The sequence below is a fragment of the Corvus hawaiiensis genome, chromosome 2 (genome assembly GCF_020740725.1).
Source record: "Corvus hawaiiensis isolate bCorHaw1 chromosome 2, bCorHaw1.pri.cur, whole genome shotgun sequence".
In the NCBI taxonomy this organism is placed as follows: domain Eukaryota; kingdom Metazoa; phylum Chordata; class Aves; order Passeriformes; family Corvidae; genus Corvus; species Corvus hawaiiensis.
Genome location: NC_063214.1, coordinates 55820053 through 55833695, shown reverse-complemented (window position 1 = coordinate 55833695; position 13643 = coordinate 55820053). Strand labels below are relative to the sequence as shown.

The 13643-nt window shown below is 37.3% G+C and overlaps 1 protein-coding gene across 5 annotated transcripts in view; it reads left to right on the top strand.

Moving 5' to 3' along the window:
- The window catches only part of TRPC4 (transient receptor potential cation channel subfamily C member 4), a 134218-nt gene extending 123247 nt beyond the window's left edge, over window positions 1–10971 (top strand). For all 5 annotated transcript variants that reach the window (XM_048295142.1, XM_048295141.1, XM_048295143.1 and 2 more), the window contains 3 exons: window positions 5893–5934; window positions 7747–7836; window positions 8394–10971. In XM_048295142.1, coding sequence (XP_048151099.1) covers window positions 5893–5934; window positions 7747–7836; window positions 8394–9110 — 849 coding nt within the window. In that variant the 3' untranslated portion in view covers window positions 9111–10971. The remainder of the gene's footprint in view (window positions 1–5892; window positions 5935–7746; window positions 7837–8393) is intronic.
- Window positions 10972–13643: the final 2672 nt, after the last annotated feature.

Genomic DNA, 13643 nt, shown 5'->3' with positions numbered 1-13643 from the left:
CTTTTCTTTTCTTTTCTTTTCTTTTCTTTTCTTTTCTTTTCTTTTCTTTTCTTTTCTTTTCTTTTCTTTTCTTTTCTTTTCTTTTCTTTTCTTTTCTTTTCTTTTCTTTTCTTTTCTTTTCTTTTTTCTCTTCTCTTCTCTTCTCTTCAAACCCAAAATCTGTAAACCCCAAACATTTTAATTAGTATATTTCAGTTTCAAATAAGCCTTTGTCAGGAAAGACTTTACAGCTTCAGGATGAAATTTCTTTTTGAAGAAAGGAGAAGCTGCCATGTAAAGCAAGTATCTTGGCCTGAGTAGACCCAGGTTTACTTCTGTTCTCCAGTGGATATTTAATTATCTACCCCAAGCATAAAAGCTATAACAGAAATTTCCTGTCAAGATCTCTAAGATACTGCAGGGGCTAAGGTTCTCTCTTGGGACAACAGAAGAGAGGGAGCTGAACCTAACTTCCTTATGATTTGAATGTGAACCACTAATTACTGAACTGTTTGGGAGTGGAGCACATCAGCGAGGGAGAGATGTGGGATATTTTTAGTTGACTTCTGCAAATTTTTTTTTACATTATTTGAAAGTGGAACCCCCAAAGCACGTGGGATAGTAGGGCCATATCCATCAGTGGTTTCCCCTGCAGAACAGATTCTTAGTTGGAATTAGAGCTGAAACCCCTCTGAAGCAGAGAGCTCACCAGCAGAGCCATCATGGCAACCACACTTCCAGCTGCCTGAAAAAAGTGAGTGGCTGTGGCTGACCAGGCAGATTCAGTCCACCATATGAGCATCTCATAAAACTGCAAAATTCTTCAGCTAATTCCTCAGCATAACACAAGCCCCATTAGGGTTACATGAATTTGGAACATTTTGCAATTTCCAGGCCCAGTTATTCACCCAAGCTCCAAAATAGAGTAAGATGTGTGTATGCACTCTGTGCTCTGATTTCCACATCAGATAGACGCAAAACACCACCTGAGCACTGTTAACTGGACATTCCCCAAGAGGTTAAATCATCAGTCAACAAATGGGCACACCACGGTGATCTCATAGTTTGTCCTGGGGGAGTGCACTTCTTTCTAGTTTTCACAAACTTCCCATCACCCACAGCTCAGCCTTGATTTCCTAGAACTTTTTCAATTGTCCCAACAAGCTACATCACAAATTAAATTTAGAACCTCTATGCCCTTTCAACCAAAAGTAAATGAACCATTTTCTCTGTCTTTTGTTCAAGGATCTCAGATGATTCCAGCTCACTTGTATCTCCCCTGTAATAACTTTGGCCTCTGAGCTACAAGATCAGCTTTGTTGGGATCTACTCCTTTTCACTGAGTCCTGTGTTATAAACTCTGGCTCCTTCCCTACAACCAGTACTGCGAGAGAAAAAAGTACTATAAACTGATTTTCTTTTATTGGCTGTATGTATGGATGGATGCCACATTGTCTGTAAGACAGAACTCAGATTTCAAAACATTTTGTTCTGAAATTTCTAAATGTTAACTTCCCTATTAGGAAGCACTAATCAACAGTGACATGCTATGGTGTTTTCCAGTAGAAAAAGCAATAGTGCACATCCAAAGAGTGAGTCAGTGCTAGAGGATACAAAATAGATGATAGAAGAATGGAGCTGGCAAGAATTATGCATGATCTCTGCAAAAAATCCTCAGTACCAAAAAGCCAGGAATTATAAACTAGGACTGAATCAAGGATCAATCCATATGTGTCAACAATCCACTCTCAAATTTATATATGTATACATTTGAGAGTTCAGTATATGCAGGCAGAATGTGTAAAGAAAGGGTTCAGGGTCAGGATAGTTTACAGCACACATTCTAGTGAAATGATTTATCTGGCCCATAGGAAGAAGAGAAATGCCAGTAAAAATAAGTATGACATGGTTGCTTGGGAGTATCATCTACATTGCTGTTTATAACAAAATTATCATGGGCAAGAGCACGGTCTGTAGCAATGTGAGGTGCTTCTGAAAAAAGCCAATTAATTTGCTTCTTTTTGGATGTTGGTTCTGTGGTTCTTCTGTTCTTTGTTGTAGTGGGACAGGTGAAGCAGTGGGTGGTGAAGTTAAGAGGAGGTTTTTCAAGGGAGAGGCTTTTTCTCCAAAGCAACCTGGTGCCCAGCATGCTAATGGCAGCTTCTCTAGCCACAGCTTCAGCTGAGGGAAGGACAGGATGGTACATGTGATTTACTACTATTTCAGCTCTGCTATGAATTAGACAGAGCTCTTCTACCATTCGGAGTTCAGCACATTTTTATATTCTGTCATTTTGACATATCCCAGGTATGCAGCATTTTCTTCAGCTATTATCAGTTATCTCCTGTGCTTAAAACTCTGAAATAAGTGTGTGCTGCTCTTTACATATCTATATCATCTATATCTATATCTATATCTATATCTATCAGTTCCATTAATTTTGTTAGCTCACCTTTGCAAAAACCAGATTAGTAATATAATTCTATTGATTAGGCTGAGGTTTTCCTGACTGCACAAGGCTTATAGGTGTGTCAAGGCTAATCCTGCTGGCCATCTGAAATCCACTACTATTTCAGAAAAAAAAGATATATGGGAAAAGAAATCCTAGTCCCACCGGAACAAATTGTACTGTTTTCCTCAAATTGCATTCTACATTATATCTGATCAGTCACCAAAAAATGTTTTCCTTACAATTTTAAGTATTTCAGAAGAGAAAATGGAAAGGATTGCCAGGGATAACTTTGGGAATTTTTTTTTTGTGCATCTGATGTTTAGATAAACAGATGCCTGTTTTCTAGCTATACAGATTTTTATGCCATTTTCCGAGCAACCCACATGGTTTTATTATCATTTGTCACAGAAAATCTCATTTTCCCTTCTCCTATTCTTTTTTCATCCAGTGGAAAATGATGCAATTTCTAAGTCAGTGTAAGCATTTTGTATTTTCTCTGTAATGTATGTTGTTGAAAGTTGAGCAAAGAAATAACACCTTCCATCTGGTGTGGAAATCAATAATTTGGAGTGTTCCTTGTATAGCCAAGAACCATTTCATGGAGAAACCTCTCTGTCAACACAAATAAGTTCTAACCCTTTAAAGGTGATGCTTCTATTCAAGATGAGGAATATATGCCACAACTTCAGACAATAGTTTAATTTTCTGGACCTTTATGACTAAGCAGTTTAAAGTCAAATGCAGACATTAGATTTGTATTCCTGCATTATGAAAGATATAATTTTTATAAAACACATCAAAATAAGTAATAAAATTTTATTAAATTTTTGACTGCTAAAGAAATATTCTTTCCAAACAGTGCAAATTACTAGGAATGGCATAAACAGGAAGACCAAAATAATTATTACTACTAGTGGAGCTACTATTAAGATTTTCTAAAGGATATTAGTGCCCCCTTTTGGAAAGTGACAACAACATCCCCATCAATTTCATTATTGCATTCAACATGGTCCTCATAAGAGTGTTTCCCCCCGTTGCTATTTTTATTCAAATTTAACTTATCCCTTTGCCAGCCATAATTTTCAACTTCTTCATGCACATAGCACAATGGTTACTTGAAACAAATTTTGAACCACAAATTAGACTATAACTGAGTAGAGAAAAGCAGGCCAGCTGAGAACTAAATAAGGACAATATGAATGTTAATGACATTTTATTTCTAGTGAATAGCATGATTTTCAGATGTGTTTAGGCAAAGATTCATTCTGCTTTCAAAAGGAAGCAAAAGATGACTAGGAACTGGAGACAGAACCTAAACATTTAAATGGGAGATAGAGAACTGTTTGGGGATATTAAATTTGATAGGTTACATGTATGTGTAATTCCCTGTGAAGTATGTATGTGGCTGTGCATTAAAACATACAATTAAATTAATTTTCTTTCAGGTTCTCGGTGGTATGGATTGAAAACAATTAAGTGCAGTAGAACTGTTCTGACACATTATTACAAATAAATCTTTTCACATAGTTATCCCAAATTGTGCTTGTTGGCATTGCATTGAGTGGAAAAGCAACAGCCTCTCTTTCTGTGAGCTTCCAAATTGGTTGCAGGAAAAAAGATAAACGTTATCTAGGTAGTTCTTGTTGCAGATACAGAATTAAACCTATGTATTTATTTCACATTTCACTGTAAAATAAAGCAGAGCAGACAGCAGCTGCAGGAAGTATTGTGCAAGTCAAAAATCAGCATTTCTTTTACTTATAAGAGTTATTCACATTTTCTTAAGTGTGTTTCAAGTACACCCTAAAGTGTTTTTCCCTTCACCTGTGAGTCAGATCTGTTGTTGAGAGCTCGCTCAGCCACGGACTCCCTTAGTGCTCTCTCAGCAGAATGAAACATCTCCACCGTGTGGTCAACTGCAAGAAGTCTGATTTTTTTTTCTAAAAACCGGCTAAGTTAGGGTGTTGTGAGGGTATGAGCCTTCCCACGGCTGCATTGTCCCCTCTGGCCCTGGTGATGGGCAGGCTCGCCCATTCCTCCATCCTTAAACACAAGAAATACCCATTTTCTCTTTGAGGAGGCATAGATGGAGAAATAAAATCTGGGAAAATACTGAAGAAAATATTCTCATGTACAAAGCCCTATCCCACAGTGGCTGTTCAGACTGATTAGGAAATAACGATTTTCCCCCTTTCCATTATTTTTTGCCAAGCCCAGCCACAAAGCCACTGCATCCCTCAAATTAACTGCAAACAAGAAATCAACCTTGAGTGTAAACTGACTCCGAGTACAGGGAAATGGTTCATCACTTCTTTCAAGTAAAAAAAAAAAATAAATTACAAAATTACTAACCATGCCTGCCTTACTATGCAACTGAGGTCAATTTTTACAAGTCCCTTGGATGTCTTCTCACCCTGTTTTAAGCTGCTGTTAAGTGATCTGTTTTGTAGAAATACAATCAGTAGTCAGACACATTATTTTCTTGTCAGCAGCAGATGTAAGAGTCCAAGCTAAAACTGTATTTCTTTCAGCAGTTAGGGGTAACTAATTAGATGATGGAGATATGTTACTCATTATGCAATTGAGGACAAAAGGAATTCAAGGAAAAAAATAATTCAGGCCATTTTTTCCCATCTTCTTCTGGACGGCTCTTAGATGTGGCAGCATAATCTAGTACAACACCTGCTTGAAACCTGGGCTATTCTTTCATCATACCACACTTCTTTTTGCTGCTCCTTTGCAGAGTTACTGTCCCTTTTACCTTCCCTCCTTATCAACACCAAACTGCGTTGAAAGCTGTTTCTTTCTTCCATTCACATCTCTATGACTGAGTGTTTTTAACAGAGAACTAAGTGGGAACTTTCTCATTAATACAGTTTAATAGTGCAGATTTTGGTTAGTTTTATCTTAAATGAGACATTAGGAGCCATAGCAAGTGTGTTGCTAACACCCTGGCTTTATGAACCCCACTGTATTGATGATTTTCCAGACAGAATTTCCCTTCCTGTAACTCATGTCCATTGACTCCAGTTCTTTCACTGTGTACCTCCAAGAAAAATATAACTTGACTCAAGTCAAGCTTTTTTCAGTTCAGTAAAGTATGCTTCAGTCTGTGCAAATGAGTGACATGATCCATTGTTCCTCTTCTATCTCAGATCATTGACCTTGGGGCTCTGCAGCCTGTGACCTGGCTGCTCCACCACATCCATGTGATGGAGGAATAAAAGAATTTTGACGAAAATGTAGAAAATACATTTTGCCTTCCCCACAGCAGCCTTCTCATTTCTATAAACCAAATGACAGGCTTTTTTCCAACACTGTCATTTTTCAACAGATTTTGAACCTTTTCTCTCAGCTTGCTAGATACCATATAATGCACAGGCCTGCTGTTTTCTGTGGTTAAGTATTTAATTTCTAGACAGGGATTAATTTTTTTCTTTTTCTTTGTTTCTATTTTTCAGAGACGTGCAGCTGACAATTTGCGGAGACATCATCAATACCAGGTACAGGCCTATGTTTGTTCTTTGGGCAATTGTTTTTCTATGTCTCCAGAATGTCTTCATGAGGAAAAAAAAAAAAAAGGAAGAATTTTATGAGAAAGCAGAAATGGAAAATAAAAGGAAAAAAACATAAAATCTGTAGTTATTTCATCTTCAGCAAACAAGCTTAATATTTTTGATGTTCAAAAAAAAACATTTGAGAAGTATAATTGTCTTCTTTTTGGAGAAAAAAGGATATTTTCTAGAGCAATAACATGCTATCCAGTATTTTGCCCACTGTAACATGGATTACCTTTAAAAAAGGCAAATACTCACCTCCCTGCCAGGAATAATCAGGACCATATGTGCAGCTCACTGACATGCTCCATCAGAACCTGCTCTTCATCTCTCCAGCTTTAGTTGCCCCATAGACAGCTTCCTTAATAACCCCTCTGCCTAGATCCCCTGTAAGCAGTTCTTTTTCATCCTTCCTTCTTCAGCATCTATTTTTCTTTTTAGATTATTATTGCACAATTAATCATTTTCAGCTTTATTTTGAGTTTTTGTCATGTTAAAAGGGCTGCAAGTTAAACAAGGTGTGAGCTGTAGGCTTGGTAGTTAATGAATCCCATAAAGAAAATAACTAGGTAAGCTGGGACTTTTCCAACCTGAAGAAGAGGCAGCTGTGGGAAGTACAACAGGGATCTATAAAATCCTGGGGAAGGTGAACACAGAACAGCTGCTTGCCATTAATCTGCAAACTGAATACCACACATGTACTACACTGCATTAGTGAGGCAGCCTTTTGATGGAAGTGATTATTCTCCTTCAGCCCTCACTTGTGAGACTGTATCTGGAGCAATATGTCAAGTCTGGGCCTGTAGTGGTAACCTATGACAGGGCCCCACACTACAAGAGAGATATTAAGAAACTGGAAGGGATCCAGCAAGGGACCACCAAGATGGTTAGAGGATTCTCATAAAATAAGTTCAGATTTCAGCCTGGAGTAGGTTAGTGGGAATATAACTGCTGTCTTAAATAATGTAGTGGGTGGTTAGAGAGAAGGAGCCAGATTTTTCTTTGAGGTACAATGCAAAAGACAAAATGGACACAAGTTGCAGGAAGGGAAATTCCGTAAGGTAAGGAGAATTATCTTCACAGTGAGGGTAGTAAAGAACTGGAAAATGTTGCTCAGGAAGGCTGCAGCATCTTCACCCGTGGAGATATTTAGCACTTGACTGGTCATGGCCCTGAAATGACTCAGACAGCCTCCAGGCATCTCTTTCAACCTAAATAATTTCTAGGATTCTTAGAAGACAACAATGGAAACTACCAGACCAAAGGTTAAAAATAAAACCCCAAATGGAATCTTACTCCATACTATGGAATTCATTGGCAGAGGACTTCTGAATGCTGAAAGTCTGCATTAGTTCAAACTCATAAAAAAGCCTGTCACAGCCAATTAAACCTAGAACTATCATTTTTATTCAGAAAGTCACTGCATCTCACAGCACGGGAGGCTTGAGAGAGAATAGCTGGAAATACAGTTGTACAACCACACCAGACTTGCTCTCCTCAGGAGGCATTGGCAACTGCTCACTGACAGGCTGCAAATTACTGGCAGGAGACATACCTTGGGTCAAACCCAACATAGTAGTTCCCAGGGTAATAAGCATTAGTAGTTTCCATCAAAAAGCAAAACATATTTTCAAACAGACCTAAGATTTGCGTAGTTTTTGTCATGTTCCTAAAGCATGAAAAAGCCCAAGCAGAGCCTGTGAGTGTAGGTTTAGTAACTAATACCAAGAAAGCTAACACAATACTTCATATTTTTAGGAAGTTATGAGAAATCTGGTTAAGAGATATGTTGCAGCAATGATAAGAGATGCCAAAACTGAGGAAGGATTGACAGAAGAAAATTTTAAGGTATGTGTTTATTTTTATGTTTATAGGTATATTAGTAATTTAGTAAGATATTTTAAGACTGTGAAGCATATTACTCACACTCAGTTATTCAGGTAGCATATAAATCAACCTTGAAGACGCCAGGTATGCCAACATCCAGACAGTAAAGTTTATTCCTGTTCCCCAGTATAAGCCCTCTTTTCTCTTTTCTTTTCTTTTCTTTTTTCTTTTCTTTTCTTTTCTTTTCTTTTCTTTTCTTTTCTTTTCTTTTCTTTTCTTTTCTTTTCTTTTCTTTTCTTTTCTTTTCTTTTTTCTTTTCTTTTCTTTTCTTTTCTTTTCTTTTCTTTTCTTTTCTTTTCTTTTCTTTTCTTTTCTTTTCTTTTTTCTTTTCTTTTCTTTTCTTTTTCTCTTTTCTTTTCTTTTTTTTTTCCCTTTCCCTTTCCCTTTCCCTTTCCCTTTCCCTTTCCCTTTCTCTTTCCCTTTCCTTTTCCCTTTCCTTCCCTTCTCTTCTCATTTCAAAAGGAAAAGTCAAATTATCTTTGATGTCCTGACATTTCATCTTTCTTCCTAATTTTTAGGAGTTAAAGCAAGATATTTCCAGCTTTCGCTTTGAAGTCCTGGGTTTGTTAAAAGGAAGCAAGCTATCTAATTTGCAGACTGCAAAGATGAGCAAAGACACTGCTTCTCTGTCAGAAAATGAAGAAAATAGTGAGAGTGAAGGAAACAAAAAAGGAAAGAAGAAACCCTTCAGCCTTTTTGACATAACAACGATGATTCACCCACGATCAGCCAATATTGCCTCTGAAGGTCATAATGTAAGCAATGGCTCAGCAATGATGGTGTCAGAGTCCACTCAGGAGAAACAAAAGCGTGTGAATTTTGTAACAGACATAAAAAATTTTGGGTTGTTTCACAGACGATCAAAAACAAACTCTGTGGAGCAGAGTACAAATAAAATATACACCGTTTCTGAAGAAGTTTCCCGTCAACAGGCAGAAGAACAATGTGAGAAAACTGATGAACTGGAAGAGGGAGAATTGACCATGAACTGTGAATTAAACATCCAAAGTCCTGGCAAAAAATGCATGTTAGCTGAGTCGCAAAAGAACAGCGAGTCTTTGGATTCACAGGAAGAGGGAAGTATTTGTGTTTCAGAAACAGAGAAAATGGAGTTACAGAACTCAGAACCTGCCACTCTGCAGAATCAGCTGGGCAAGGCATTGGACATTAGCATTGACTCTGATGGGAAACAGGAAACAATTGTTCAGGGTGACTACGTGATAACAAGGTTGTGATGCTTACAGGAGGAAGCATTTACAAATATATATATTTTGCATAGTGCTTTTGGGGGGGTGTTTTAAGAATTATATTAGCTAATGCAGAATTACACTTTATAGTACTCAACCGTGGCACATGATCTTGTAACATAGTAGTCAAGAGAAAGAAAATATGAGGACCTTCTGTTTTGTAGCCTGCTTTAGCTTTCACGATTTGTTTTACATTTTTTAATAAATGGAAGCATCTTGTATTCTTGTACTGTTGCAATAACCCACAGAAACTTTTTAGCTATCTTTTTCAATTACAAAAAACGGAATTTCTCTCATATGATAGTTGACTCCTATGATAAATATTTTTCTATGCAAATAAAAAGTAGCTTAAGAGACTTGTAAGCTTTTATTTAACTTTGTAGGTTCTTGAAAGATTCTGGGTACCATAATAATCATATGTGGCTCCTGCCAGCATAATTCATGTCAAGCTATTAGAATCATTTATTTAAATAGCTAGAAACTTATTTGTGTCAAAATCTATACAGAATCAGAAGATAAATTATATTCTTTTATTTATTGAAGGAATATGAATACCTGTAAATTATGAAAAATCAGTCTATTTGATTATTTAATTACAGCTTTTCCCTCACAGCAAGAGAAGTATGATTGTCATGATACCATTGTTAGAAACGCATTTGCAAGTTTTGAAGACTGTAAGAATATTTCTTATAGGAAAAGAAATATCTGCGGCTTACTAAAAATTGATGATGGATTACTCCCCAAGAATCCTTAATCACCATAGCTACTGCTTCTTCAACCATTTGTTTTTCCTAATGTGGACAACCTATGCACTTTAATATTCAGTTGCTTATTAGCTTTTGCCTTCACAATACACCTACATTTGCTAAGGGAAAGATACGTTAGGAATAAATAAGCATACAATGATCCCCTGAGTACTTCAATAAATATGTCAATTTGTTGAGAAGTTTTAAAAAGCACTCCTTAAGAGAGTTTCTTTGACAGTTTCACAGTTTGGGGAACCTGATTGGATGTTTTATAATAGATACCAAAATGTATAAAGAAAGCCTAACTGTATTTTTCATAACTTATGAGTGACTTACTGTCTTAGTTAAAACCAGTATTTTTAAATTTAAACAGTCCGGGTTTTTTAATCATTGGCTGGTGTCCTACATTATTAAAAATGTCATTTTACAGCTGGCATAAGGATGACTACCCCCAACTTTCAACACCATTCTTTACCCCGCCCCCCCCCCCCCCCAAATGTACCACAAAAGTGTGGTTATTTCATTCTTAACTTCCCCAGCCCTGCTATGATAGATTTTTTAGTTCATATTAGCATGTATTAAGGAACTTCCAGATGCATAGAGTACATTTACATTTCAGATGGAATCTATCCCATGTAAACTGTAGGACCTGACCTAAAGCCATATCATTCTGGATCTAAACTGTCCTGGTACTGAACCATGTTTTGGAAATCCAGGCAAACCCCTCTCATCTCTATACTTTTAGGTGAGTTTTTCAGCTCTACTTTACACATGTGCTACTCTCTCTGATCTCATATATTGAAAGCTTCCTTCCTCCACACCTGTTTGTGTCATGGCAGATATAGTTAAACCAAAATGGAAAATATGAGTCACAATTGGAAAATAGTTTGTATAGCTTTGCAACAATGTGTTCAAATCATATTTGATTGGATGGTTTCCATCTTGGCCTCTTGACTGCTCTGTAGACCCTCTCTCCTTCACGTCTCTATCCTTGTCCACCTTTAGATTGTAAGCTCCTTGGGGCAGGGCCTGCAGCTTTTCTGTTTGGAAAGCACCTGAATTATTACAAGTATAAAAAGAAATAAATAATAATTATGGTGGAATACCCTCATATCATTTGTATTAGGTCAACTCTTTTAGAGAGTTCTTTTTTATACTGTAACATTTTTGCTAAAAGTGCCATAAAGCAAATGTGTCACAGGTTGTCACAAAGTTTTCTATATCCCAGTTAACAGTCCTCCACTACTGCTTTCAGTTTCTCATTCTTCATCATGGTTTGTAATGCCTTCGGGTCCTAAGCTTACTCGTTTACACTAGCCAAATTCAAAACAGACAGTGCTTGCTCAAAAGAGCTTTCAACCCATTCCAGCCATATGGTTTCATTCCAGGCAGAAGGTGGCTGAGCAGGATATTTGTATTGCAAACATCACCATTATAAGAACAAGTTAACTATCACAGGTCTCAGAGTTCTGCATGTTATTCTGGCATCATAAGAGCCTGTTGCTCCCGTGCGTGAAGTTGCCAACACCATACAGTTAATGTGAAATACCAGCCACACCATCACACACAACCCACTGTGCTGGGCATCAGCCTAAGTCATAGAGTGGATACAAGAGAGACCAGCAAGGACAGTGCAGGTGGGCAGGATAATTAATCATAGGGATACAATGTACTGCATAGCAACAGGTGGTCAGTCTTTTGCTGCTTCTTTTTTTTTTTTAACATCCAAATAGTGAAACATAGATCTATTAAATAAGGCATACTTAAAATCAAGATTTGCTCTATTTTTATGTTATTCTTAGGCATCAAAGCTTGACACCAATAAGGACCTGATGCCATTCCATTTAAAAGTAATGCCAAATAAGTACCTCATTCTGTGAAAACAGATGAGCCCAAAATACATCCAAAATTGAAATGATGATGGACTTTTCTTTCTTTGCAGGCAGCCAAAAAACCCCCTTCCTGTCTGGATGCCTCTAAGAGGACCTGTGCCGAGAAAGATCTAGATATGCACAAAGTTTGTAATGCCACAGCAGAGGCATTATTAAGCCTTGCAAGTCTGAGCATACTTTCTCCTCAAAAGAAATTGAAAAGTTCAAACTTCCCTTTCCCTTCCTGAGTTTCCATTAGCATCAGTATAGGAGGAATACAAAAGAACCAGGATATGAACCCCTATAAAAGACAGTCTTTTGAAGCACAGCTTATAAAATGTTTCATGGAGCTAGAAAATTGACTAAGTACAAAGGGGTTTAATACCAATATTAGGTTGCTTAGAATGTTGAGAGAACATTTTTTTAATTTATATCTTTTTTTTTTGGTAAGAAAAAACCCTGACTGCCCTTTGTATTTTCTTCAGCTCCTGGAGAAATAGCATGCAGACAGCCCAGCAGGACTTTGCTACCTTGGCATAGCTGGACAGGAGGCAGCTTGAATCCATGCAAGAGAGTGCTTCACACTGATCCACAGTCAGAGGTCAGGGATGCAAGTACTGCATGCTTACCTTCAAGACAAAATTTCAAAAGCTCATTCTGACTCTGCATGCTTCAGTGGCCCTCAAGGGCACTGCAGAACATCAGGGGATTCAGACTGTGGGGTCCTGTGAACCAGCTATAAGCCATGGCTGTATTTGTATGTGGTACAGTATTACCAGAGAGCAAGCCAGGTAGATGCCTCCTCAGGGGAACCACAGCTCTGCAGCTGGTTTTAATCTTGTTTTCTCGATACATTGATTGAAACCATTACATTGACTGGTATGAGCTTAACAACTCACACAGCACTTTCTTTTTGATAGATCAGGATTTAATGAGAAATTCTATGACTTTCCCAATATGAGGGTTTTTTTGTAAATAAGTAGTGCCTAGTTCCAGGAGAATGCATATCTTCTGTAAATGGTGCAATTTCTGGTATTCGGACACTCAAAATTCTTCAACAGAATATTTGATACAAGAATGTCTTCCTTAACAGCATCTTTTGACTGATCTTTGAGGAGGAAAATTTTTGCTTAGCTTCCTCACAGGAATAAAGCATAGAAAAAAGACACAAAGAAATTATTATATGTTCTTCTTAAATATGTATATTGCAAGTTATAACACTCCATTTACTCTTTAAACCTCAGATGAATATTTAAACATATTCTGAGAAGCAACATGAAAGAGAAAAGAAGCAAATCATGCTTAAATATAGTGAAGAGGCAATGAACTTTTGAATACAGTTTAAAACATTTGGTATCAAGTATTCTTCTGGGAATATAGAGGTACAAGTTGGACAACAACATAATCCATCTTCATTTTAAAGTCTCTTGAGAGATACCAACAGCTTTACTGAGTAGGGTAATCTCACAAAAATAATAGTACTGGTAAATAGTAATAGTAAATAATAGTGCTGGTAATGATAATGGTAGTGATTGCAGTAGTACTAGTAAATGTAAGTGTAACAATAGCAATACTACGTATTTACCCCTGGGAAAGTGGAACTCCCCAGTTCTAATCCATGCTCAAAGTTCGCCTGTTTTCCATGTCAAGTAACCATTTGATAACACCAGTAAACTGTGCTTGGGCACACCTGTCTTCCAACATAAGCACTCTAATCTCTGTTGAGAAAATCTTACTTCTCTGCGTTTAAACTCTTCCACTAGCTGAAGTTTTAATTATGGACCCTACATTCACTGCAGCATGAGCAGAATAGAGATCCGATGAGACAGTTTATGGGTAAGTAGTTGGATATACTCCAAAATAAATTGCTGCATTTGAGGATGAATTTCAATTCTCCAGATATG